This window comes from Mustela erminea, chromosome 2, assembly GCF_009829155.1.
Source record: "Mustela erminea isolate mMusErm1 chromosome 2, mMusErm1.Pri, whole genome shotgun sequence".
In the NCBI taxonomy this organism is placed as follows: Eukaryota; Metazoa; Chordata; class Mammalia; order Carnivora; family Mustelidae; genus Mustela; species Mustela erminea.
In genome coordinates this window covers 43,980,524-44,004,180 of record NC_045615.1, presented here as the reverse complement: position 1 = coordinate 44,004,180, position 23,657 = coordinate 43,980,524, and the positions used below count along the sequence as shown (strand labels likewise).

At 40.8% G+C, this 23,657-nt stretch overlaps 1 protein-coding gene across 2 annotated transcripts in view; it reads right to left on the bottom strand.

Moving 5' to 3' along the window:
• The window catches only part of CDS1 (CDP-diacylglycerol synthase 1), a 66,162-nt gene extending 50,957 nt beyond the window's left edge, over positions 1 to 15,205 (bottom strand). For both annotated transcript variants that reach the window (XM_032332766.1, XM_032332767.1), the window contains exons 1-2: positions 14,522 to 15,205; positions 632 to 759 (exon numbers count right to left, since the gene is read on the bottom strand). In XM_032332766.1, coding sequence (XP_032188657.1) covers positions 632 to 759; positions 14,522 to 14,638 — 245 coding nt within the window. In that variant the 5' untranslated portion in view covers positions 14,639 to 15,205. The remainder of the gene's footprint in view (positions 1 to 631; positions 760 to 14,521) is intronic.
• Between the last annotated feature and the right edge of the window lie 8,452 nt (positions 15,206 to 23,657).

Sequence of the window (23,657 nt, the reverse complement as noted above, 5' to 3'; positions counted from 1 at the left end):
ACATTGAAAAAAAAAGATTTCACACATTGATCTGGATAAAAGCTTGTATTTATTTTGCTTTTATAAATTTCATAGCTCATATTAGTGAAGCATACAATGGAGGGCAATATAAGAGTAGCTCAAATTTGGTGGTGGCCAAACATTCAAAACCAAAGCAAACAGAAATTGGTAAATAAAGGGCTGCAGAGTTTTGGCTGATAATTTTAAACTTAGTTAAAAGAAAAAAATGACCTATTTCTATCTGGCATTTGAAAAACAGCGAACAGAGAACACGGAGTTTTCTTTATTAGATGTTCCGATACCAGAAAAGGTAACCTGATGTGGTGAATGGATCACTCACTGAAGAAATGTGACAAATTAGGGCAAGAATCCCAGGTCTGCATCATCCTAGCTCTGTAACCTTCCCCAGTTAATCTCTCAGATTCGGTTTTTTCATACCTCACAAGACTGTAAGGACTAAAGGAAAGAAGGTACATCAAGCATTGAGTACCATGCCTCACATATGGTGAAAAAGTATAAGCCTTCCTTTCACAGCTTCAAAACTTAGAAAAAGTGAGATTTATGACATCAACCAGCATAACTTCACAACTTCTCTTGAGCACCCATTACAGTCATCTTCCTCCCATCATACCTTGAAGATAAACCAGACAGAGCTTTCTTGAGGATCTCAGGGGTTCTATCTGAAGATAGTGGAATTTCAGGAATATCAGAATCTGTTCTGGAATCCAAGTCTCCATATCTGTCATCAATATCTGTTTCCTAAAATTAAAGAAAAAGGAAAATCACTTTGCAAAATTGAAAAAGAAAAAAGGACATGCTTGTCAATGCAAGGTTTATTGCTCAGTGTGTCAAACCTCAGTTATGTAACTTGAAACAAAGAAACAACTATTAACTTATCTTGAATAACCAAGCACTGTTGTACTTCCCTGTTAGGCAAGTTTGATGATATTTGCTAAAATCTATCAATATAAAGGATTAGTTTAAACAAAAGATACAAATAGAAACTTCTTACAGTATCTAAATCAGAAATTTATCAACAAGAATCAAATGTTTGTTGTTTTGCTACTTAACGGGGATAACATGGGGTTAATTCCATGTAAATTCTGACCAACTGTGCACAATCCCTTTTTTATCTGATTACAATCAAAGCATCAACAACAAAAGCAGATTCTTACACTGGCACAGCATTATATACATATGTATATATGTACTTCCACTTCCCTCATTCTTATTAGATCCTACAGAGACAATCTCAGTGAAGCATGTCAAACAGATATTATCATCTCTGTTTTACTGATAAGTAAGTAGGATCAAAAGCATTTGCTTTGATGGTAGTATTTTTCACCATAAAGTGAGTTAAAGCCCAAACTGCCTTCTAGAGTACATGCACAGGAGCTGTGTGTGTATACTGGGGCCTTTAGACAAAGTGGTCTCTGTGGAATTTCCAGGTATAGAGTGGCCAAGGAATTTTAAGAACACAGCTGCCTGGGGCCCTTGGGTGGCTCCGTTGGTAAGTGTCTACCTTTGGCTCAGGTCGTGATCTCAGGTTCTTGTTCAGTGGGGAGCCTGCTTCTCCCTCTCCCTCTGCCTGCCACTCCCCCTGCTTGTGCTCTCTGTCAAATAAATAAAATCTTAGGAAAAAACAAAACAAAAACAAAAACGAAACAGAGCTGCGTGATGTTGTTTGTTCTGCCATAATGTGTCTCTACTCCTATGTCTTTCCCTCTCCTAAATTCACCACCCACCGAGCAACCTTGAGTAAAGAGTGCTACACATACATGTGCTTTGGGAAAGTGGTTTATAGAGATGAGTAAACTGAAGCAAATGGGGCTGAACTGGGGAGGATGAAAATACAGGTGAATACAAGCAGAAGGAGCACTGAGCAGAACACTGGGCCACAAGAGATTCTAGGAATGAGAGTGCCTAGGAATTCAGAGTGTTCAGGAATTTCAAACCCAGCTCCGTCCCTATGGGCAACAAAATTTTGGTAAATCTCATTACCCCTTTTACCTGTTTCTTCAACCATAAAATAAAAGCATTTAATATAATGCTGAGACCTAAGTCAAAGCAGTAGTAAGCTATGATTATGATTGAAACAAGTCTTCCAATTCCTCATTAAATAGCTCACCAAATAAAATTTTAGCCATGGGGGAGTATTTTCAGTTTTCATAAAGCAGTAATAAACTTTCATTGACTCTAAGTTTCTTAATAAACAATTATTAATTTAAATGTGTCATTATACCAAATATGACAAATGAAATAGATATGCCGAATTCCCACTGTGACAGAGTCAGCTGTCCCCAAAGCAGCTTAAACAGAGAGAGATGCTGACTAATAAACCACCAGACAGAACATCCCCTGAAAATCTCAGAGCACCTGCTGTCAGTCTGACTTGCCAGCATGTCTCTGACATCCAGAACAATGGAACACATGACTCCCTCCCCTTTTCTCTGCTACTCTTCTTTATCCTTCAGTAACCCGGTGTTACTGGCATGGTGTGAGCAGTAGTAGAGAGGGTGACTAATGGACGCGGTTCCCTATGGCAACATCACCATGTCGCCCAAAGAGCATGACTAGGAACCACAAGTTGCTGGCACTAATTTTACTTCTACTCTATTAGTGTGATGAAACACAAATTACTTAACCCTTTGGTTAAGAAACTCAGCCTTTGGTTTCCCCATAAAACAAAAGCATTGCACTGGAACACAAACTGCGCTTCTCCAAATACTAAAGATCTCAGCAAGACACTTGAAATTCTACTTGGCAATAATGGTGACATGCCACAACCCCCCTCGCATGCACACATTCTCCAAATAGCTGCTCTGCTTTCATTTTTATTATTTAAACTTCTGATTTCTATTTTACATACCTTAGAGAAACACAAAATGAAACACTTAAGATTTAACTAGGCTTCTTCAATTCCATTCTAGTAACTAACGAATAAAAGATAATTCCGAAATAATGACATTTCACAGCAACGTTACTCAATACTGCAGTGAATAGCAGAGACTCTCAGATTTCTCTGTTTCTGGTGTGGATCCTGTGTTACAAAGACACCAAAACTGGCAAGGAAAATGAGTGTGATTGGAGATCCCAGGAAAGAAGGAACTAGTACTACAGTGACCAACTAGAGCCATGAAGCAGAACATAAAACATTTAAGAACACCAAATTAGGGGCTTCTTCTCAAGCCTGTAATATAAACATGACAATCCTCCACTTTTCCCCTTATGCCCTGTTCTCTTCCAACCCTACACCAGGTGATTCCATGGTAGCTTGCCTCTTCATCTCTCTGTGAACTCAGTTAATTCCCAATAGACCTGCATCTCTAGCTTCCGTTTCCGGGTGTGTGTGGGTGTTCCATGAACATCACCTGAAATCCAACATAAGCAAACCAACCTATCGTTTCCACACCAAACCTGCTGCCCATTCTGTATCCCCTACTCAGGTGAAAACACCACCACCAAAACAGTTCAACAATTAACTCAGGTTTGAAACTTGGCTATCAACTTAACACCTGCAATTCCTTGTACTCATTCCTGTACTCATTCAGTTGGGCCCAAGCCTATCATTCATCTGTCCCCTCCCTCCCCATCCTCACCCACTGTTCTACCCTTGCGGAGCATCACCCTCTCTCACACAGCTCATCCCCCCTGCCCTCTCTAATCCATTCCTTTTAAAGATGTACTTATTTGAGAGAGAGAGAGAGAACATTTGCACGGGCAGGGGCAAGGGCAGAGGGACGGGGGAATCTCTCTCTCTTTTTTAAGATTTTATATATTTGAAAGAGAGAGGGAGAGTAAGCATGAGAGAGAGAGAGAGAGAGAGAGAGAGAACCAGCAGGAGGAGAGGTGGAGGGAGAAGCAGGCTCCCCACTGCGAAGGGAGCCCGATGTGGAATTTCATCCCAGGAGCCCATCAGGACCTGAGCCGAAGGCAGCTGCTTAACCCACTGAGCCACCCAGGCGCCCTGAGAGGGAGAATGTCAAGCAGACTCCTTGCAGAGCATGGAGCTCACAACCCTGAGATCACGACCTGAGCTGAAAGTAAGTGTCGGATACTTAATCAACTGAGCCGCCCAGGCAACCCTCTAATTCATTTTCAACATAAAAAGCGTCTTTATTAATTGCAAATCTGATTTACCACTTTACCGCCTACCAAAACTACCAGGATAAAGTCAAACTACTTAGCATCGTTTTTACTGTTTTTCACATGGGACCCTGCTCTTCCAGCCACTGTTTGATGACTCCCCAGTTTTCACACATAGTGCCATCCTCTCTTGAATCCACATGTTTGTTCTATGTACAAAGTACAACTTTACACTTTCTCTCTTGGTCTCATCCCAGTTCCAATCTTCTCTTCCCCATTTCTCAAACCTAGCTACTGCCCACCCATCCTCTAACCTCAGCTTCAAGGTCATCTCCTTTGGAAATGTCTTCCCTCTTCCCTGACCCCCAGCTCCAGGTTGGCTGTTCTTCAACTGTGTTCCCAAAATCCCCCTAATTCTTACCTATTAGTTTATATTAAAGTTATTTGTTTGGTTATCTTCATTTTCCAGGAGTCCATAGGCTTTGTGAGAAGAAAAAAATACATTCACTGGCCGCCCTCTTAAATCCCAAGAGGCCAGCAGAGGAACTTGTCCCCATGGCTGACATAATAAGAAGTTCTCATCTGTTCTTGCTAGCTAAGTCTTGGTCAAGTTACCTCATGTGGGACCTCAGATGCACTTATTTATGTAAAATGAAGGATTCTGACCACAAAGGACTACTATTTTCCAAATATTAAATTTTAATGAAAATATGTCTAGGAAATGACAGCTGAAAGTTGAAGAAATCAATTTCTTTATTACCCTGTAAATTTAATTTCTATAGTGCAAGTAAACTTAAAAAATAAGAGCAAAACACTTTAAAAACATTGATTTAAGTCTTTGATAAATTTTTGGCTTGTTCTGATTTCCCCCAATGACACCCAATTTCATTATACATTAAAATCATACATCTTACATTTTCATTCATATGGGTGTTAAGTTCCAAATCAGAAGTAAAGATCCCTGAAGGCAAAATCCATGGGATAATACCAAAAAACTTAGAAATCTGAGAAGTTCTATTCAAAGGTAAAATATTACTAATACCACAAATTTGCATTCTATCTGAAATCATAATTAGTGCTGGGCTCTCCATCAGGCTAAGGGCTAAGAGAAATAATGCTTTTAGCTCTTCTTGCCTTTTGGAAGGAAGAACAATTTACGTGCACTAAGGGTGATTAAACCTGTCCTTGGATATTTTCTGCAATGTGTGAACCTTGACTGGATCTTGGTTTGAAGGGAAAGGGCAAGGGCAGAGGAAAAGGGGAATCTCAAATACACACTTGGCAGCAAATATGAAAATATGAATATGAACTGCAAATAAGAAAGTTAATTTTTTTAGATAATGATAATGGTATTGTGGTTACAAAGGAGACTGTCTTTAGGAGATGCATGATTTAATACTAGAAGTGAAGAGTGACAAGGTCTTCAACATACTTTCAAATAGGTCATTAACTAAATACTAGCATATGCATTAATGGGAAGATAAAGCAAATCTGGCAAAATCTTAACAATTGTTTAGTCTAAGTGCTGAGTGTACAGATAATCACCATACTAGCCTTTTAACTTTTCTAGAGTAGAAACTTTTATAATAAAAAGCTAGGAAGGGGCACCCGGGTGGCTCAGTGGGTTAAAGCCTCTGCCTTCAGCTCGGGTCACGATCCCGGGGTCCTGGCATTGAGCCCAGCGTTGGGCTCTCTGCTTGGCGGGGAGCCTCCTTCCCCCTCGCTGTTTCTGCCTGCCTCTCTGCCTACTTGAGATCTCTGTGTCAAATAAATAAACAAAATCTTTAAAATTTTTTTTAAAAAAGCTAGGAAAAAATTCAAAACTTAAAAATACACTGTTTGGAGATACAAATATGTTGTAAACCTATCAAGAGAAGGAAATACTGAATATAAAGTTCAAGCCATAATTACCTACGTGCCTAAGAATTGTACCAATTCTATATTTATTAATAACAATATAAATTATTATAAGTAGTACCACCACGTGCAAAATTCCAGGGGGCACCATTTACATTAAACCTTACGTGAATAGCGCCCCAGGGCTGTTCAAAGACAACACAGAAACAGTTGAAGTATGGACAGTAAGTGGGTGAAAAGAAAAGAAAAGCCAAAAACTTGAAAGAGATATGATTCGAAATTTGTTTTCCGGATCTGGATTTTTGTATTTCGAGGTAAAATGTAAAGTCTGAGATGGGCTTAATAAACATTTGCTGCCCCACCGCACTACACTATTTTCAAATAATCTGCTTGGAAAAGGAAGGTGGCACTGAGCCCAATCTTAACTGCCAAGGTTTGGTCCCACCTGGGCCAGAGAGACGTTGAGGTCAGGCTGGCTTCATCAGCCTTACACACAGCTCTTCGACAGCTGGCTATAGGCACTGGCAAACAAAAGGAACTCAGAGCATAACCAGGAAACAGAAGGGCAACACCGCTTTCCTAGCCACCAAGTTAGCACAAAGGAGCTTTAAATTCCCATTGCTATGAGCTCCTTGTGCTGCCCTAGACTCTTGTTTCTCCCTTTCTGCGCACTCCAATTTTATATTTAAAAGAAAACTTACAGTGTGGATAGTTCTGAGTCTTAAGCAAACAAATGTTCAATGACATGATATGAAAAATAACTTTGACCTTTCCCTGTGGATAAGAAAATTAGTAAACACTTAGAAAGATACCTACACTTGGCCTGTGATCAATAATCAATTGGTCACTAATGAAATTAGTTGCTCTTCCAGAGTCACTTCAAAATGTGGTATCATTCTCATCAAACCGGTTCTGAAACTTTCCCAACTAAATGAATCAAAGTATAAACACTTATAAAATTAAAACGAAGGATTTCTTCTCCTAATGAATCACAAAATAAGTGAATAAGAAACTATTTTGGGGGGCAGCTGGGTAGCTCTGTAGGTTAAGCGTCTGCCTTTAGCTCAGGTCATGATGCCAGGGTCCTGGGATCAAGTCCCACATCTGGCTCCCAGGAGGAGTCTGCTTCTCCCTCTCCCTCTGCCTGCCAGTTCCCCTGCTTGTGCTTACTCTCTCTCTGTCAAATAAATAAATAAATAAAATCTTAAAAAAAAAGAAACTATTAGGTGTTTTGCTGTTGTTCTGAGAGAGCACAATGCACACACACACACTTGCACACACAGGTCACGGAGGTAGGGGCAGAGAGAGAAGAGGAGAGAGAATCTTAGGCAGGATCCATGCCCAGGGCAGAGTCTGATGTGGGGCTCAAACTCATGACCCTGAGATCATGACCGGAGCCAAAATCAAGAGTCTGATGCTTAACTGATTGAGCCACCCAGGGGCCCCTAGAAACTGTTTTGTCTGATTTGAATCCAGGTGCTTAAAATCACAGATTTATAGGTTTTCAGCTAAAAGGTTCTAACTAAATTCAGAAGAGCCAAATTAGTTTTCAAAAAATCAAACAAAGTGGTAATAGTAACAAAAATTTCCTTAGTAAATTTTAATTAATCTTATAAATTTAGGGCCACATAATTTTCTCCTTTACATTTTTTTTACTCAGAAAATTTAGGGTAAATCCCAGTTCTTAATACATGTGACCCTGGGAAAGGAATTTAGGTTTCCTCAGGTGTAAACCAAGGTTATCTCCCTTGTCTACACACAACTGTTAAGAGATTCAAATTTGCATTATATACAAGTAAATATTTTGCAAACTATAAATTACTTTATTACTTTTATTCCATATAGTTAAAGTCCACAGTCCAAGAAGTTATGATATACTCTACTATTAGTTATTGAGCAACAAACAAATCTCGGCCTCACCCCTTTTCTCAAAGGTACAAAAAGAGCCACACAAAAAAAAGATAACAGTTAATCAGAACCTCAAAAATAATAGGCATCCAACAAGTATTTACTGAATGCACAGAAGCAATGCTAGCTTCACAAAACATGTCTGTATACAATTTCTTAAATGACCTATTTTCCTTATCGTGACTCAAAACCTGTATTTTTTTTAAAGACATTCCTAACCACAGAGGGAAGAAAAACAGAAAAAAAAAAAACCTTTGTTTTTAGCTGTGCTATGCATGAAGAAACATGTGAAGTTCTATTTTACAAAAAGGCATATACGTAAACATAAAGGATAATCATACTTTACGTGTATACAACATACTTCTTCTGTATGAGATAATTTTCCAGGGTACTACTTTAAACTGTCCCACTTTCCCCCAGTACATTTATGACAAACAAAACATTTTTTTGCATCAAAAAGTTCCATTATAGTACACATCCAAAGCCTGATGAGGCTGATGACATCATAAGACAAAATTTCTCAAAATATTAAGAAAATAAACTGTTTTAAGACCAAAGACCACAAAAGGTAAGTAAAAACTCACATGGGGACACCAGGATTTTCTTTAGACGTTCCAAGAATAATATAAAGCATAATTTAAAGACAGGAGAAGAAACTACCCACCCTCACCTCCAAAAGTTTACTGCATACATTAACATGACTTTAAAATGTGACTGTCTACATTAGCAGAACTGTACTATTCCTGGACACTCGATCTGGAAATCAGATCTTCTGAAATACACAGCAACTCTTTAAGGGGAAGCATCAACAAATAAATTTCTTTTTAAGATTCTCTGAACTTTTGCCTTAAAATCATTACATGACTCTTGCCACCAACCCCAAACTGTTACTTGTGATCTTTACTCAATCCTAAATAAGTCCTTGCATTGAAAGACCTGCCTCAAGCCAAACTTCCAATTCTCACTAAAATCTAACCCTGCCTTTCCCACTCCAAGACTCAGCCAATGCTCTGTTAAGGTGCTGCTCTCCCTCAATGCAGGAAGTCATAAACTCACCTTTGTCTTATCATTTGGTTGGCTGGTGACATTTGGGGAGCCAGCATTCAAAAAATGTTGTTAAATAAAATGAATATGCTGCAAATGACAAAAGAATCATGGAAAATTACTTAGGTGGTAATACTGACTAATAACTGATCAACAATTGGGGAGTATTAGTCTAAAAAGTATTCTAGATGTCTATATCTAAATATTAGTATTTATTAATGGCCTAGATTTAAATGAAAAAATAAAAAAGAAAATGGTTATTACACTTACAGTTGATACTAAGACAACCCACAGAGAAGTGTGCCAAAATGCAGAATTTATAGAAACACAAGTTCCAAAACTAAAAGTTTGTTTTAAAAAATACTAAAGTTATTTATGGAAGAAACTACAGACATCTGAAATGGTGAAGGACAGAAATTAACTGAACAGACCGTTTCACCCTCAACCTCACAACCCAAAATCCGTGTTGAAGTAGCAGCCTCACATACAAGCATGCCAGGGGCTCTGTCCCACAGCACACTATTCCACATGCGCCCCCTTTACTAGCCCAACTTCCACACGCACCCCCTTCTCTCCTACCTTTGGTCCAGGAAATCAGGTCTTAGCTTGACTTCCAACTGCTCAACCCCTCTCAATCCATCCAGAGCTTCAAGAACCCACTCTGGCCTTAAGTCCACTTTCCCATCTACCCTAACTTCCTAACTTGTGGTCGGGCCTTGCTGATTTATTTGTTCGTTCTTTTGGCATTCTTGACCTGGCATTTCCAGGCTGAAATCACACCTGGTGCCCTTCTTAGCTATTAAATGGTGGCTACTCCTAACACTCATAGCTGCTGTGAGGAACAAGTCAAGTAAGATGTTACCAAGAGCAGACAGCCCCAAGATGAGCTACTTTGACACAAAGATTATTTTGAATTAAAAGCAATCAAAACCCAGCAGAATGGAAAAAACCTCTTTATCTACCCCCCACCAAGTCACCTGAATAGAATTTAGACCAAGGACCTACTCCAGGTAGAGAGCTATCACCACAGATAACTATATTATACTATGAACTAAGTCTGATAGGAAGGAATCTAGCTACACCTGTTTGATCGAAGTCCTCCATGTCCCATTATTTCTCAGTGGCCCAGCAAACATTTTGTTTACTGAACTTTTACTCTTTTTCATCTTTCTGTAAAATTGCCTTCCTTCCCTCCAAATCCCAGATCCCTACCCCCCCCCTTATATACTATATATATCCCTTTCTCCTCTGTACCATATAACTCATGTTGCTCATCTTTAGAATTTTCATGTCTAGGAAGTGCCTGGGTGGCTCAGTAGGTTAAAGTCTCTGCCTTTGGCTCAGGTCATGATCCCAGGGTACTGGGATCAAGCTTCTCAGAGGGCTCTCTGCTCAGCAGGGAGCCTGCTTCCTCCTCTCTCTCTGCCTGCCTCTCTGCCCACTTGTGATCTCTGTCTGTCAAATAAATAAATACAATCTGAAAAAAAAAGAACTTCCATGTCTATCTCGATTTCCTGTACATATAAAAGTAAAGTTTATTTTGTCCTGTTAATCTGTCTTATGTCAATTTCATTCTTAGTCCAACTAGGAAGACTTTGAAGGGCAGAGGAAAGTCTTCCTCCTTGATAATGTAAAAGTACTCTGTGAACTTTAAATCACTCTACAAGCATCAACTACTATGACCAATACTGCTACTGAGTTAAGAACTATGCTAATTGGCAACATAACAAATTCATGTTATTTTAGTTGAATTGAATCTTCACTGCATGATAATTCTATTAGTTGCCTCTTGGTCCCTTCATATCACACTACCTAAAATAATACTCCAAACAGGTCCCAGTCAGAGATGACTTCTAGTTCCAGCTCTGTTGCTTGCTCTAGGTCATTCTGGGCAGTAACAACCACACACTTGACCAAGTTTATTCTTTTCAAATATATATATACATATATATTAAATATTAAATGTATTAAATAAAAAATATATAATACATTTAATATTTAATACATAAATATATATATAAAGATTGGGTTGAACTAAATTATTTCTAAGATCCCTTGACGCTCTGTGGTTTTGCTCTTCAAAATGTTTCTATATCCACCTTCGTTTCCTTCTTTCCTTTCCTTGGATACCCGCATCTTCTGTACTCTCCACACCAAGTTTATTCCCTTTTTCCCAGGTCTGCCCATCCCCTTCAGCATCTTCACTCTCACTTGACTTCTTTCACTCAAATACCTATCTTCCCTTCCTTGCAAAAGGAAGTTTTCACTTGAACATCCTCTCTAGCTGCTATCGCAAACTCACTCCCCTTCACTGCCACTTCCTGACAGTAATGACCAGTACTTCACCTCTCACATTCTCCAACCTAAAACCTGGCTTCTACTACGATGTTTCCCCACTCAGTGTTCTATGCTTCGCCTTTATTCCTAAATACTATTGATGATATCCTCTAAGCAATCCCTCTTCCTCTAGTTCACAGGATCTTGTTATCTTGGTTCCTTCCCTACATCTACAACTCTGCTTTCTACGTGGGCACCTCTCAAGGTTCAGTCTTGAGTTTTCTCCCTTCTCTATTCTAATCAGAAGCTGACATTTCCAGACCCGATCTTTCATCTCAATTCCCAACACCACCTTGAATCACCTCGCTCATTTTAGAGAATGACAAACCCTGCCCAGCCCAATTCACTCATGCTCACTATCAACCTGCAAAACCACCCCAAATTTTTGCTTCTTCGTTAAAACCTCTTAAGTTATGGATCAAAGTATGCCTGCCAGCAGGCTCTTCCTGTTTTACTCTTACTCTGATCACCCTAGTCTAGGTCCCAAAACCATTATCTAAATTACACATTCTCTCTCAACCCTTATTTCCCTGCCCCTACCAGATCCAGCACAAGCCCTCATCATTTCCTTCTATATAAGCTGGGATACACTCCTATCTGGTTTCTTTGCATCAGGGATCTCCTGCTTCCAACACTTTCTCCTGACTGCTGCTATAGTGATAGGCTAATGCATCTGCAAAAACACTCCAGCAGCTAGCCAGGGTCCGTAAAATAAAGCCTAACCTCCTTCACAAGACTTCCAATCTCCCAACCTCATCTCCCAAACATACACAGTTTATGCTCCAGTATTATCAAGCTAATTTCAGTTCCCTGTGCCTAGAGTGCTGACTCAAGAAACAGTTCCTCATGTCCTTTGCCTAGAATATCCTGCCCCAACTCTTGCACACCTGATGAGTCCCCAGGCATCTTTTCATTCCAAGCTCCACCCTCACCTCCTCTTTAAAGCTTTTGCTGTTGTCTCCAGAGTAGAGTCCAAATATGCCCTCTATGCTAACAGTGAGCCTTGTTCAGACTTCTAATAAATCTAACTCATATGTCTCCTGGGAGGTTCCTTGAGGGACTAGTCTTGTGATCTTTCAAGTATTACTCCAGCATTTAACAACTAGAAACATTCCCCTGCAGGTAAGACTGACTTTTTCACTGGCTAATCTCCAGAGCACAGAGCCTTCTCCCAGCATGTCTCCAGGTCTGAAGAATGAAAATGTCATATTAACACTATTATAAAAAGACCACAAAGTGACATAGGACTGTACTATAGCAGCAGAATGTAATATACCTCCTCCACTTCATTAATTCCCCAAGAGTTCTGCCTTTATTTCTACTTGAACAGAGAAGGGACTTAAATAGTTTAAATGGACCAAATATTAACCAGCTTCTGATGTGCAAACTGATTTTAAAACAGCCCTTGACCTGGAAATACAGGTGCATTCAAATATACACCCTGATAAGAAAGGACAGATAGGGGATAGAGTTCAATGTCTCAGAGACAGCCCAGTCAAGAGTTCCTTGTGATAAACTTTCTTGCGTGCAGCAATATGTTAGTTTGAAAGTGCTCATCATTGTTTAAGGAATCTTAACAGACTGGGTTACATATAGCAACATCTACTCTCAGAAAACAAAATCCAGCTGGGTACATATTAATGAAAACAAACAGTGCAGTATTTATAAATAAATAAATATGCAGTGAGGTAACCCGGCCACAGATAGCTAGAAACAACAGTTCTAATGAGTTAAATCAAACCACAGTCGTTCCCATTTTAAATACATTAGGGTGTTAAGTAAATTCATTCAAAAGTTACTTTATGCATGACTTCCTGAACATGTTTTCTCTTATTAAAAGCTTGTTAGCTTCTGCTGGTTAAGGAAGTCAACATGGGGAAGCTGATATTTCCTTGATTCTAAACTATATCAGTGCTAAAACAAAACAAATCCCAAACTAATTAATTCTATTTTTGGTCTAGTTTCCAAGGCAGTTTTCACAAAGACTATTCTCAGCCCACTGTTTCTAGCTTTGTAACACCAACCTTCAGTAACTGGAAACTGTTATACTTTGTGTAATTCCTTGACACATATGTTCTATCACAGATTCTCATTTTATTCCTCCTGCTATCAAGGGTAAAAAATAAAAGGATCTGTCATTCCACTGATTCTAAAGTTTCATTCCTAAAGTCACTGTGAATTTATTATTTCATGATATCCTGTGAGATTCCTACCAGGGCTTTGAAACTTGGGTTACATCAAGTTCATCAACATCAAGTTGCAGGTGGAACCCTCCCCAAATCAGAACTGTCAGTGAGTTTCAACAACAGTACAAACCAGAAGAAAGGGTATCAGGAAACACCTACTTCCAAAAGGCCGTAGACTTGACCTTGGATAATCTACTTCACTTCTGTAACTCAAACTGCAAGACTTGCTTCTAAAAAACAAGGCTTCTAGGAACTAAATTAAGAGCTTTGAGCTTCTAAAATATAATGGAATTGTATAAACAGATTTTATGAAACAATCTATTCTCTGATCCAATTTCATTAACATCTAGTTTAAAAGTTCATAAAAGTGCTTTGTTTTCCCAAAATCCCAATTTTGACCACTGTATTATGGAATAATCTGAACTCTGCCTCTTTCTCTGCCTTTAAATAGAATGGGATTTAGAAGTTCTCATGAATTACCAAGCCAGGTCAAATGAAATCCACTACAGACAGAAAAAATGCACTGTCTTGAACTCAAAGGAAGCTGTAGGATTACAACTGTGTCACGTGTATGATACTCTAAACAGCGCTCCTCCCCCCCACCCCCGCCAAATCTATCATACGGCTGAAAGAGCAGAGAAAACGAAAACGTGCCTATGGGGGATCAAGCCCAACAAGCCAAACTTCCAGCGTCAGGATCCAATGACATGTTGGTGAAGAAATGAAGGTGCATGTCTTAACTTTAATCCTTCCTAACTTTGCTCCTCTGCGGAGGTGTTAGGTGGCAGCTCCTACGGTGGCAGGTTCCTCTCTGATTCTCCTGTCCGTCTCGGATGCCGGGAAGGGGAACCGGAATGGGAAGAAACTAAATTGTAATCAAATGCTGGGCAGCGGTCGTGGTCATCCCGGGAAACGCACCATCTCTGGTGCCCGGGTTCGCAACCCCACTTAAGGAGGAAATAATGCCAGGCCGGAGGAAGGCGCAGCGGGCAGTCTGCAGCCTCAGCAGACATTCCTTGGGCCCCACCCTTGCTCCCAAGTGTCCCGGCCCAAACCAGCACCTAGCCGGGGCGCAGGTGTGCGCCTCTCGCGGCTTCACTTACTTTGTCACTGGTACTCTCGGTTTCGTGATCGCCGCCGGCCGCCTCTCCCTCGCGGGGTGGCGGCGCCACCGCTCCCCCGGGGCCGGGACAGCCTCCCCGGTGCCTCAGCTCCAACATCTCCCGCTCCCGCGCGGCCGTGGCGGCCTCCTCCAGCGCCCCGAAACCCGAGCTGCGCGCGGGGTCGCACTGGCTGGCTACTCTGCCCCCCTGGCAACCGCGCACTCGACGTCCGGCAGAGTCGCGGCCACTAACACGCCCCCACCATGGAGGCGCCGCCGTCGCGCCGGGTCACCCCCAAAACGGCATCAACGAGCGAGCGCTCGAGGCCGCCTCCGGCGAGCGCGGCAGCGGCGGAGGGGCGAGCGCCAGCGCCGGGGTCGGCTCGGGGTGCGGGGCAGGCTCGGGGCACCCCGCCCGAGCGGAGAAGGCGGGGACGCGGCGGGGCAGGGCCGCCGGTTGCCAGGTGCGCGTCTCCACGCAGAGGCCCAGGTGGGAGGAGGAGAAGGGGCGGGGAGGGAAGGAGGAAGCGTGACCTGCTTTAGCGCTTCACCGGGCGCCCGCCGCCTCTGCCCAGGCACTCCCCGCCCCGCCTGCGGACTCCGGAGTCCGCTGGTCCCGGCCCCTCTACACCTTTCTCCAGGCTCCTGCCTCCCGCAGCCAGGTCACGCGCCGCAGGCCCCGCCCCGGCCCGCCCCTCTGCGCTGCACTGCGGTTCCCACAGCCCCGCCTCCCCCGCGGAGGGGTGACGTCACGACCCCCTCACGGCTCCACCCCCGTCTCTGCACGCACACAGGTGGGGGCCTTGGGAAAAGGTGGGAGCGGCGCGGGTTGGAGAAAAGGGGAGGAGCGGGGAGTTGGGCCGAGCGCGGAGCTTAGCGGTGAAGTTGAGAGCTTGTGGCCTAGTCCCGGAGGAGCCAGAAGGCTGGAAGAACTGCGGGAAGACGCCTGGTAAATATTGACAGCGGTATGCACTACCCCCCCCTTCAGATGACTCTACGGCCGCATCAGCTTGGTCCACCGCGGCGTGCCGGAGCTTCAGAGGCGTCCAGAAGCAGAAACTTGTCTGGCAGGCTGGACTCGTTGACTTCGCCGCGTTCTAGCCCAGTGTCATGACCTTGAAAATAGATTTGGAGAGATGCATTTACCCCACTGAGTGTCCTCGGATGGGTTGGTCAGTTTCAGTCACAAACCCAAGCTCTGTCTCCTAGAAACTCGAGTACTGGATCTCACAAAATTCACTGCCTAGGGTCCAAAGAGAGAACCCAGACCCTAAAATGCCGCGGGCTGCAGTTATCAACCAGCTAATCCCTAATCAGTCGTGGACCTTGGGCTGCTAAAGTTGGAACAGGGAGAGCACAAGATCTGCATTAATTCCATTGCAAATCCTGTTAGAAGGTGATTAGTTTTCTTGACATGTATCCACCACCTGGTCATTGTGAGAGACTGACAGATGGGGGGTGGGGGGAAGTGGAGGGAAACAGGCCATCGCACAAACAGAACAACGTTCAGGATGACGCCCTTAGGAGAAATAAATCAATAAATCAAGTTTCTCAAGGTCATTACTAACACATTGAAAATAAGTAAGATCACTACCAACACACTGTTCTGAAAATTTAATAACAAACAAAACTAAAGAGTCACAATAGGATGCATTAAAAAGCCAACGCACAGAGACATCATTTTGTTTCACCAAACTGGGCCAGTCCTTTGAGTGATGGTGATGGTGTGGTTTTCTTTAAGGAACAGAACACTATGGTCTGACTAGTTAGCAATTGTCCTCCATTTCTCTGGAGTACCAGACATGAAGGACTTCCTGCTTGTCAAGTACATAAGGTTGAAGAGGCTGCTGAAGGCAGTAGTGAAGTTTCTATCTCAAGCTCCTTCACCCAACTCTGCAAACGGGGGCATTAGAAGTGCTCCACTTGTCCATTCTAGCCTTCATGGACGTTCAGAATCCTGAGTTCTAGTGCCCTGATAGTCATTGGCTTGAATTAGTCATTAAGCGTCAATGACTAATTGAGGATACTAGGATACTAGTATTCAATGGATACTAGGGAGGATGGCCTTTATGGTTCCTTCCAGCTCATACATGATTCTGCAACTAAAGTCTCACTTTTTCAGAACCCAGTCCTTCCTTTCCCCCATGCCTCAAGGAATGGATACGTAGCATAGCAAGGTACCTGAACTGTTTCTTTCTTCCCCTTTTCCTAGTCAACCTGAAATCTCCTTTGACTTTCTTCTCCTTTTGCTGCAGGAGGAAAAGAGAGTGAGAGAAGTAGCAGGATGAAACCACAGAGGACAAAAGTGCATGAAAGGAGAAATAGTACTTTCTGACCTAGGAAAAGTGGGACCAGTTCAGAGACTCCCAAAATAGACTGGTTTACTATGTTACCTCACCCTTCCTTAAACTCGGCCTACTTTCTGAATTTCAGCTGGGATAGTCACTTCTTTGTCTTCTTTGTTATAGTTATTGCCACTCGTCCAGTGATGGCACTGAGTCCAGACAGCAAGAGCCATAGTTTATTCATCTTCAGGCCAAGCCATTGCCACAGTGCTGGCCCCCATCCCCATATAGTTCAACATTTGTTGAAGAAGTGAATGAAGAAATGAATGAGTGGGAAAGGTATAGCATAACCAGGGAAAGACATATGGTATTTGTGGTTTTGTAATGAAAAGATTTTTTTTAGTCTTAAATAGGTACTCACTTGTCTTTTATCACTTTATATGAAAAGAGAAAGATTGATTGATTTTAATACATATTAAAAGGGGGGCCCAGTAATGACTTGTACATTTTACTGATGATATATTATGACATAATCAACCACAAATGGCCTTCCTGAGCTCTATGTTCTCAGATTTTCTTGGTGTCTTTTTTTTTTTTTTTTTTTTTTTTTTTGACACGCAATGCTACATTCGTTTCAGGTGTGCCTTTTTGTGTTATCTTTCATTTTTCTTCATTTGAGGAGCTTGTGTTTGGTGACACAAATCTGGCATGTAATGGTTTCTAATTCCTCACCTGTTAGTTTTATGAGAGTTTCATCTGGTAAAGGGCATCATGTAAACCCCTAACACATGCTGGACTAATCACAAAGGAGACACTTTGCCAATACTTCTTGGTTGGTTTATAGATTTTCTACTTTAGTGATATTGGAATGATTTATAACCCTTCACAAGGGATTTGCAGAGACGAAAGAGGGAGAATACTAACATTATTATTTATACGTTTTTTATTTTAGTTTGATTTTACTCAAAGATGGACAGACCTTTCCTGGAGTGGTAAATGGATGAAATGGAGAGACCTGTTACCACTGTCTTCCCTGAGAATCCTCAGAATGTTCCCAGACTTATAAACATTCTCTTCTGTTGTGGGAATTTGAGCTCCTTTCCCCATCGGGGCCTCCAAAGTTCCTGACAGGAATGTCCCCAGCTTGCCAGGGGAAGAATAAATCTTCCTCAGCCAAGCATCATTTCTGATTGCTTGGACATCCATGTTATAGCTTTCCTCACCTGACCTGTCTTTCTCTGTTGCCCTCTGTCAGTTTGTAAGTTGGAGGTAGGAATTTCTGACACAGGCCGACCAGAGAATTTCTGTGGGAAATTCTTGAAGGGCAATTTATGTTTACATTCTTACTTTTAATGAGATGACACAGGAAATCAATCGTATACCACCAAATATTACAGTGACTGAGCACCAGAGGAGTGAGTACAGAGGTGTCGTTAGAAGCACAGCTTTTGTGTATGGACAGCCATGGATTCTAGTCTGCCATCTTCTAGCTTTCACCCAGTTCACTGTGTGGACCATGTAGCCATATGCTAACTGACATGACTATTCAAAGTCTAAGTAATAACTCTTCATGCAATACTTCACAGAGCATTTTACATACATTATTTGTTCTATTCAACAACCAATGAGGTAAGCAGGACAATTACTATTATTCCTACTCTACAAGGAAAAAAACACCTGAGGTTCAGTATGTAAACTGCCCAGGTTTTGGATTGAAAGGTAAGTTTCTATACTTCAAATTCTACCAGGTCCACCCTGTACTGCAAATAGGTAGTAGCAGAAACAAATAACTTCTGAGAGAGGGCATCTTATTTCAACAGCTAAGCAAGCACAAGACTCTTAGAGCCAACCTGAGTTCAAATCCCAGCTCTGCCCCCTACTGGTCTGTGTCATCAGTTAAGTCTCTTAATCCCCGTGTGCTCAGTGTCCTAGGTGTATAAAATGAAAATAAAGGTTATAATATTTTTCTCCTAGAATACTTACGAAGATGACATTGGTTAATATATGTGAAATACTTAGAACTGCATGTTCTCATCATTGAAGCATTATATGAATGTTATCTGTGATCACTATTTATATTCTTAAAAAGCTACATTTCTCAAGAACAGTGTTCAACTTCTAAACTTACTGAAGCTTCAACTCCCCCAGAATACTTTAAGCAGACAGGATATGCTGGCATTGCTTTGGTGAGGTGGGTAAAAATTATAAAATGGAGTAGAGCCACTTTGCAAATAAGTACAAAGAAATCATCAGCTTATCACATTGATTAATTTTTGCTTTATCCTTCAGTGGTAGTAGGATTAATGAAATCAGCAGTCCCAATGGCTAACTGGAATCGAGATATCCAGAGATATCAGTCAAGGTTCTTCGTTGCGCGTCTGGCTGTTGTAGGCAGACGAGGAATTTACTGAAAGAATAGGAAGCTCACAGAACTGTTGGGAAAGCTAAAGAACCCACACAGAAAACTGGTAGAAACAAAAGATGCTAAGCAGCAGCCAGGATTAGAGTCTAAGCCATACCCCAGACCAGCTAACTGGGGTCCCCAGTGTTGGACCCACTGACACAGGCCACCATAGCTTGCACCATCTCTGTGGGGGTGGCAGCCGCTAGAGGCCGTATTTGCCACAACTGGCTCTTTCTCACTTAGGTTTTACTTCACAAACTCTATTTACTTATACTTTTTTAAAAATATACTTTAACAGTGGGGATCATTTCCTTGTAAGATGCAATAATAATGAACAAAGAAACCAAGAGACAGACAAGAAAACAGACTCTTAAATACTGAGAACAAACTGGTGGTTGCTAGAGGGGAGGTGGGTGGGGGGAGGGGTGAAATAGGTGAAGGGGATTAGGAGGTATAAACCTCCTATTGTACGGTGCCTGGGTGGCTCAGGGGGTTAAAGCCTCTGCCCTCGGCTCAGGGTCCTGGGATAGAGTCCCGCATTGGGCTCTCTGCTCAGCAGGGAGCCTGCTTCCTCCTCTCTCTCTGCTTGCGTCTCTGCCTACTTGTGATCTCTGTCAAATAAATAAAATCTTAAAAAAAAAACCTTCCTGTTGTAAAATAAGTAAGATATGGAGATGAAAAGTACAGCACAGGGAATACTGTCAATAAGATTGTAATAATGTTGTCCGGTGACAGATGGTAACTACACTTATTGTGCTGAGCACTGAGTAATGTATAGAATTACTGAGTCATTATGTTGTACACCTAAAGCAAATATAATACTGTATGTTAATTATACTTCAGTAGAAAAAAAGGAAAAAATAATTTGGAAAAGATGCAATAATAGCCTTAAGATCTCTTTGTTAAAAAATCCTTACTGATTGGAGAAATAAAAGCTATAGCTCGTATCTGTTGGAAGACCTAACAAATGTCATATTTATTCTAAGACTCCCTTTTTATTTACATTTCAACCCCTCTGAAATCATACAAATCTTGTCTTCTAGTCTACAACTGTGTCTTATAGTTGATGTGGTAAGAAAACATTGTGTCATATTTGAATTGGCCATTTTATTTGTCTTAGCAACACATGAAATAATGGTGCATTTAAAAAATGATGGTTTACATAAGAGACTCTTAATCTCATAAAAAACTGAGGCTTGCTGCAGGGGAGGGAGTTAGAAGGAGGGTGGTTGGGTTATGGACATTGGGGAGGGTAGGTGCTATGGTAAGTGCTGTGAAATGTCTAAGCCTGATGATTCACAGACCTGTACCCCTGGGGCAAATAATACATTATATGTTAATTTAAAAATAAAATATAAATAGATAAATAAATAAAAATAATGGTTTAATTGTGTCAATGAAATATAGCTTGGCTATCATTGGTTAGGAAGATCACATATCTGGAATTTTCCAAATGGTCCTAATTATATGCATCTTTTTTCTTTTCAGAAAATGGGATTTGTTCAATATATAACTATAATATTATTAGGGTTTCAAAAACTTGAAAAACGTCTTCACATTTATATCTTATAGCCAAACAAACAAACAAACAAACTAAAACCCAAAATATCTTTTGCTAAACTAATTTTTTTGTGGCCTAATTTTTGGAAAATATCATCAGCAAACATGTTTAAAAAGTTATTTCATAAGTGAATCTGTTTGAGTCCTGTACATGAAAAAAGACCTTTTTCCCCCTAAGATTTTTATTTATTTATTTGAGAGAGAAAGAGCATGAGCAGTAGGGAGGAACAGAAGAAGAGGGAGGAGTGGACTCCCCACTGAGCCTGAGGCCCGTTGTGGGGGCCCAATCCCAGGACCCCGAAATCATGACCTGAGCCGAAGGCAGACCCTTACCTCACTGAGCCACCGAGGCTCCCCTGAAAAAAGACTTTTAAAGCTAGATGTATCTCTGGTAATATCTATTGTCTATATTTGGTCTACTAAAAATATTTTTATCATATTTTAAAAGATTTTATTTGTTCCCAAATTAATATTAATATCCCAGTTTATTGCAAAGACTAAATTAATCTCATCCATCTCCTTAACAACAAGTGATGCCTTGATCAATGAGCATTTCATGCATTTTTTTCTTGTGTTTAAATGTATGAGAACAGAAAGGTATTGTAGCCTCTCGACAGTTGGGAAGAGCTTAGAATAGGAGATTGATGAGCATATCTGTGTGGGCCAGAAGAGGTTGTTAACGTAAGACACTTAAGAAAGACCTAATACTGCAGTGTGTTTTTTTATTTTTGTCAACAAACCTGGACTTGGCAACATATCATTCAGACTATAAATACTGCACAGTCTTGTTTAGAGAACAAGTGCCATAATGACTTCAACTGGGTTTTGCCAAATTATTTCCAGCATTTTTAAGGAGATAAGTAGTGCAACAAAAAAATTTTGTACAAGGACACTGAACTTTTCATAAGGCAAAACTTGCATTTCATAAGGCAAAACTTGATTGCCTTACTTGCAGTCCAAATTTAGACAACCTTGTCATTTGGCAATCTTGTCAAGAGAATGCATGAATAGTGACAATCTCCATATATTTGGATTAAAGAAATTATTCAGAATTATGGAATCATTTACATAGGTTAGAAAAGAGATTCATAAGTGTTTCAAATCATCAACACAATAGATGATTTTAACATGACTGTGTCGGGAAAAAATTGACAATGTTTGGAAGGAGCAAAAGAGATTCTTAGCTGTCCTTGCAGTGCATGTTGGCATTGCCTAGCAGGTTTACTGGGGGTTATCTGATACCATAGAGAGATGCACATTTGTTGTCTTAGTCATCTCAGGCTGCTGTAACAAAAATACCACAGACTGGGTGGCTCACAGAGAACAGAAATTTATTCCTCACAGTTCGAGAGGTTAGATGTCTAAGATCAGGGTGTCAACTTGGTCGAGTTCTTTTACGGGCCCCCTCTCAGGTTGCAGACTGCTGACTTCTCAGATCCTCACTTGGCAGAGAGCAGAGAGAAGACACAAGCTGTCTAATGAGTCTTAAAAGTTATCAGTCCCATTCATGAGGACTCTATCCCCCACAGCCTCATCTAATCCTCATCACCTCCCAAAGGCCTCACCTCCTAAGACCATCACATTGGAGCATAGACTGTCAACATATGTCAACATAGATTGTCAACATATGATTTTGGGAGGAAATTGGGTTAATGACTTAAGCTATTTTTTAACTCTGTAGGGATGAAAGTTGATTTGTGGAAAACTAATAATCATGGATGTAGCTCTTGCTCATGATAGTGGAAGTGAATTTTATCTGATACGGGGTATAAGTCATTTTTAAGTCAAAATCCCATTTGATTTTAATCTTTCTGGCTCCATCATTAATAATTACATTGAAATCTTTGACATGCATCCATTTCCCATTTTTATGAGATTCATGATTCATGATTTTTGGAGATTATACTTTAGCAGCAATAATAATGCATATCTGTTTTCATTCCATAGATATTCATCTGTTTATGCAACAAATATTTATTGTGTTCCTACAATGTCAATATACTGTGCTAGGCACTTTTTGGGATTCAGAGATAAGAACCAGCTGAAATTCTTTTTTTTTTTTTATTATGTTATGTTAGTCACCATACAGTACATCATTAGTTTTTTTAATTTTTTTTTTTTTAAAGATTTTATTTATTTATTTGACAGAGAGAAATCACAAGTAGATGGAGAGGCAGGCAGAGAGAGAGAGAGGGAAGCAGGCTCCCTGCTGAGCAGAGAGCCCGATGCGGGCCTCGATCCCAGGATCCTGAGATCACGACCCGAGCCGAAGGCAGCGGCTTAACCCACTGAGCCACCCAGGCGCCCTACATCATTAGTTTTTGATGTAATGTTCCATGATTGATTATTTGTGTATAACACCCAGTGCCCATTATAACACGTGCCCTCTGAATATGTGGATTTTTTTATTATGTATGTACACACACATCCATTTATAAATGATGCATGAATATATTCAAAGTTAAAAAATTAAACAATCAATATCATCTAGAGTATATAGTAACATATAGTCTTCTTTCCTTCTTAAAAATATACTAATTTTTCTAGAAATAACCACTGTTTAACTGCTTGCTGGACTTCCTTGCAGATAAACACACATAGACACAGAAATATATACATTATATGTTATATACATATATGTGTGCTATATACTATTCTGTAACATTCTTTTAAATTTAGTAGGTCTTGGAGCATATTATTTAATAAAATGACAGCTATCAGGATGGGGAATGAGACTGAAAATGGGCCTCGGAAACCAGTGTATTAAAGAATTAACTGTATCTCATTACATCTCCACCTCATCCTTGTGCACAGAATGCTTGGCAAATATCGAAGAATTTTTTCTAACGATAATGGAGTGGTCCAAGGGGGAATAAATCTCTCCACTG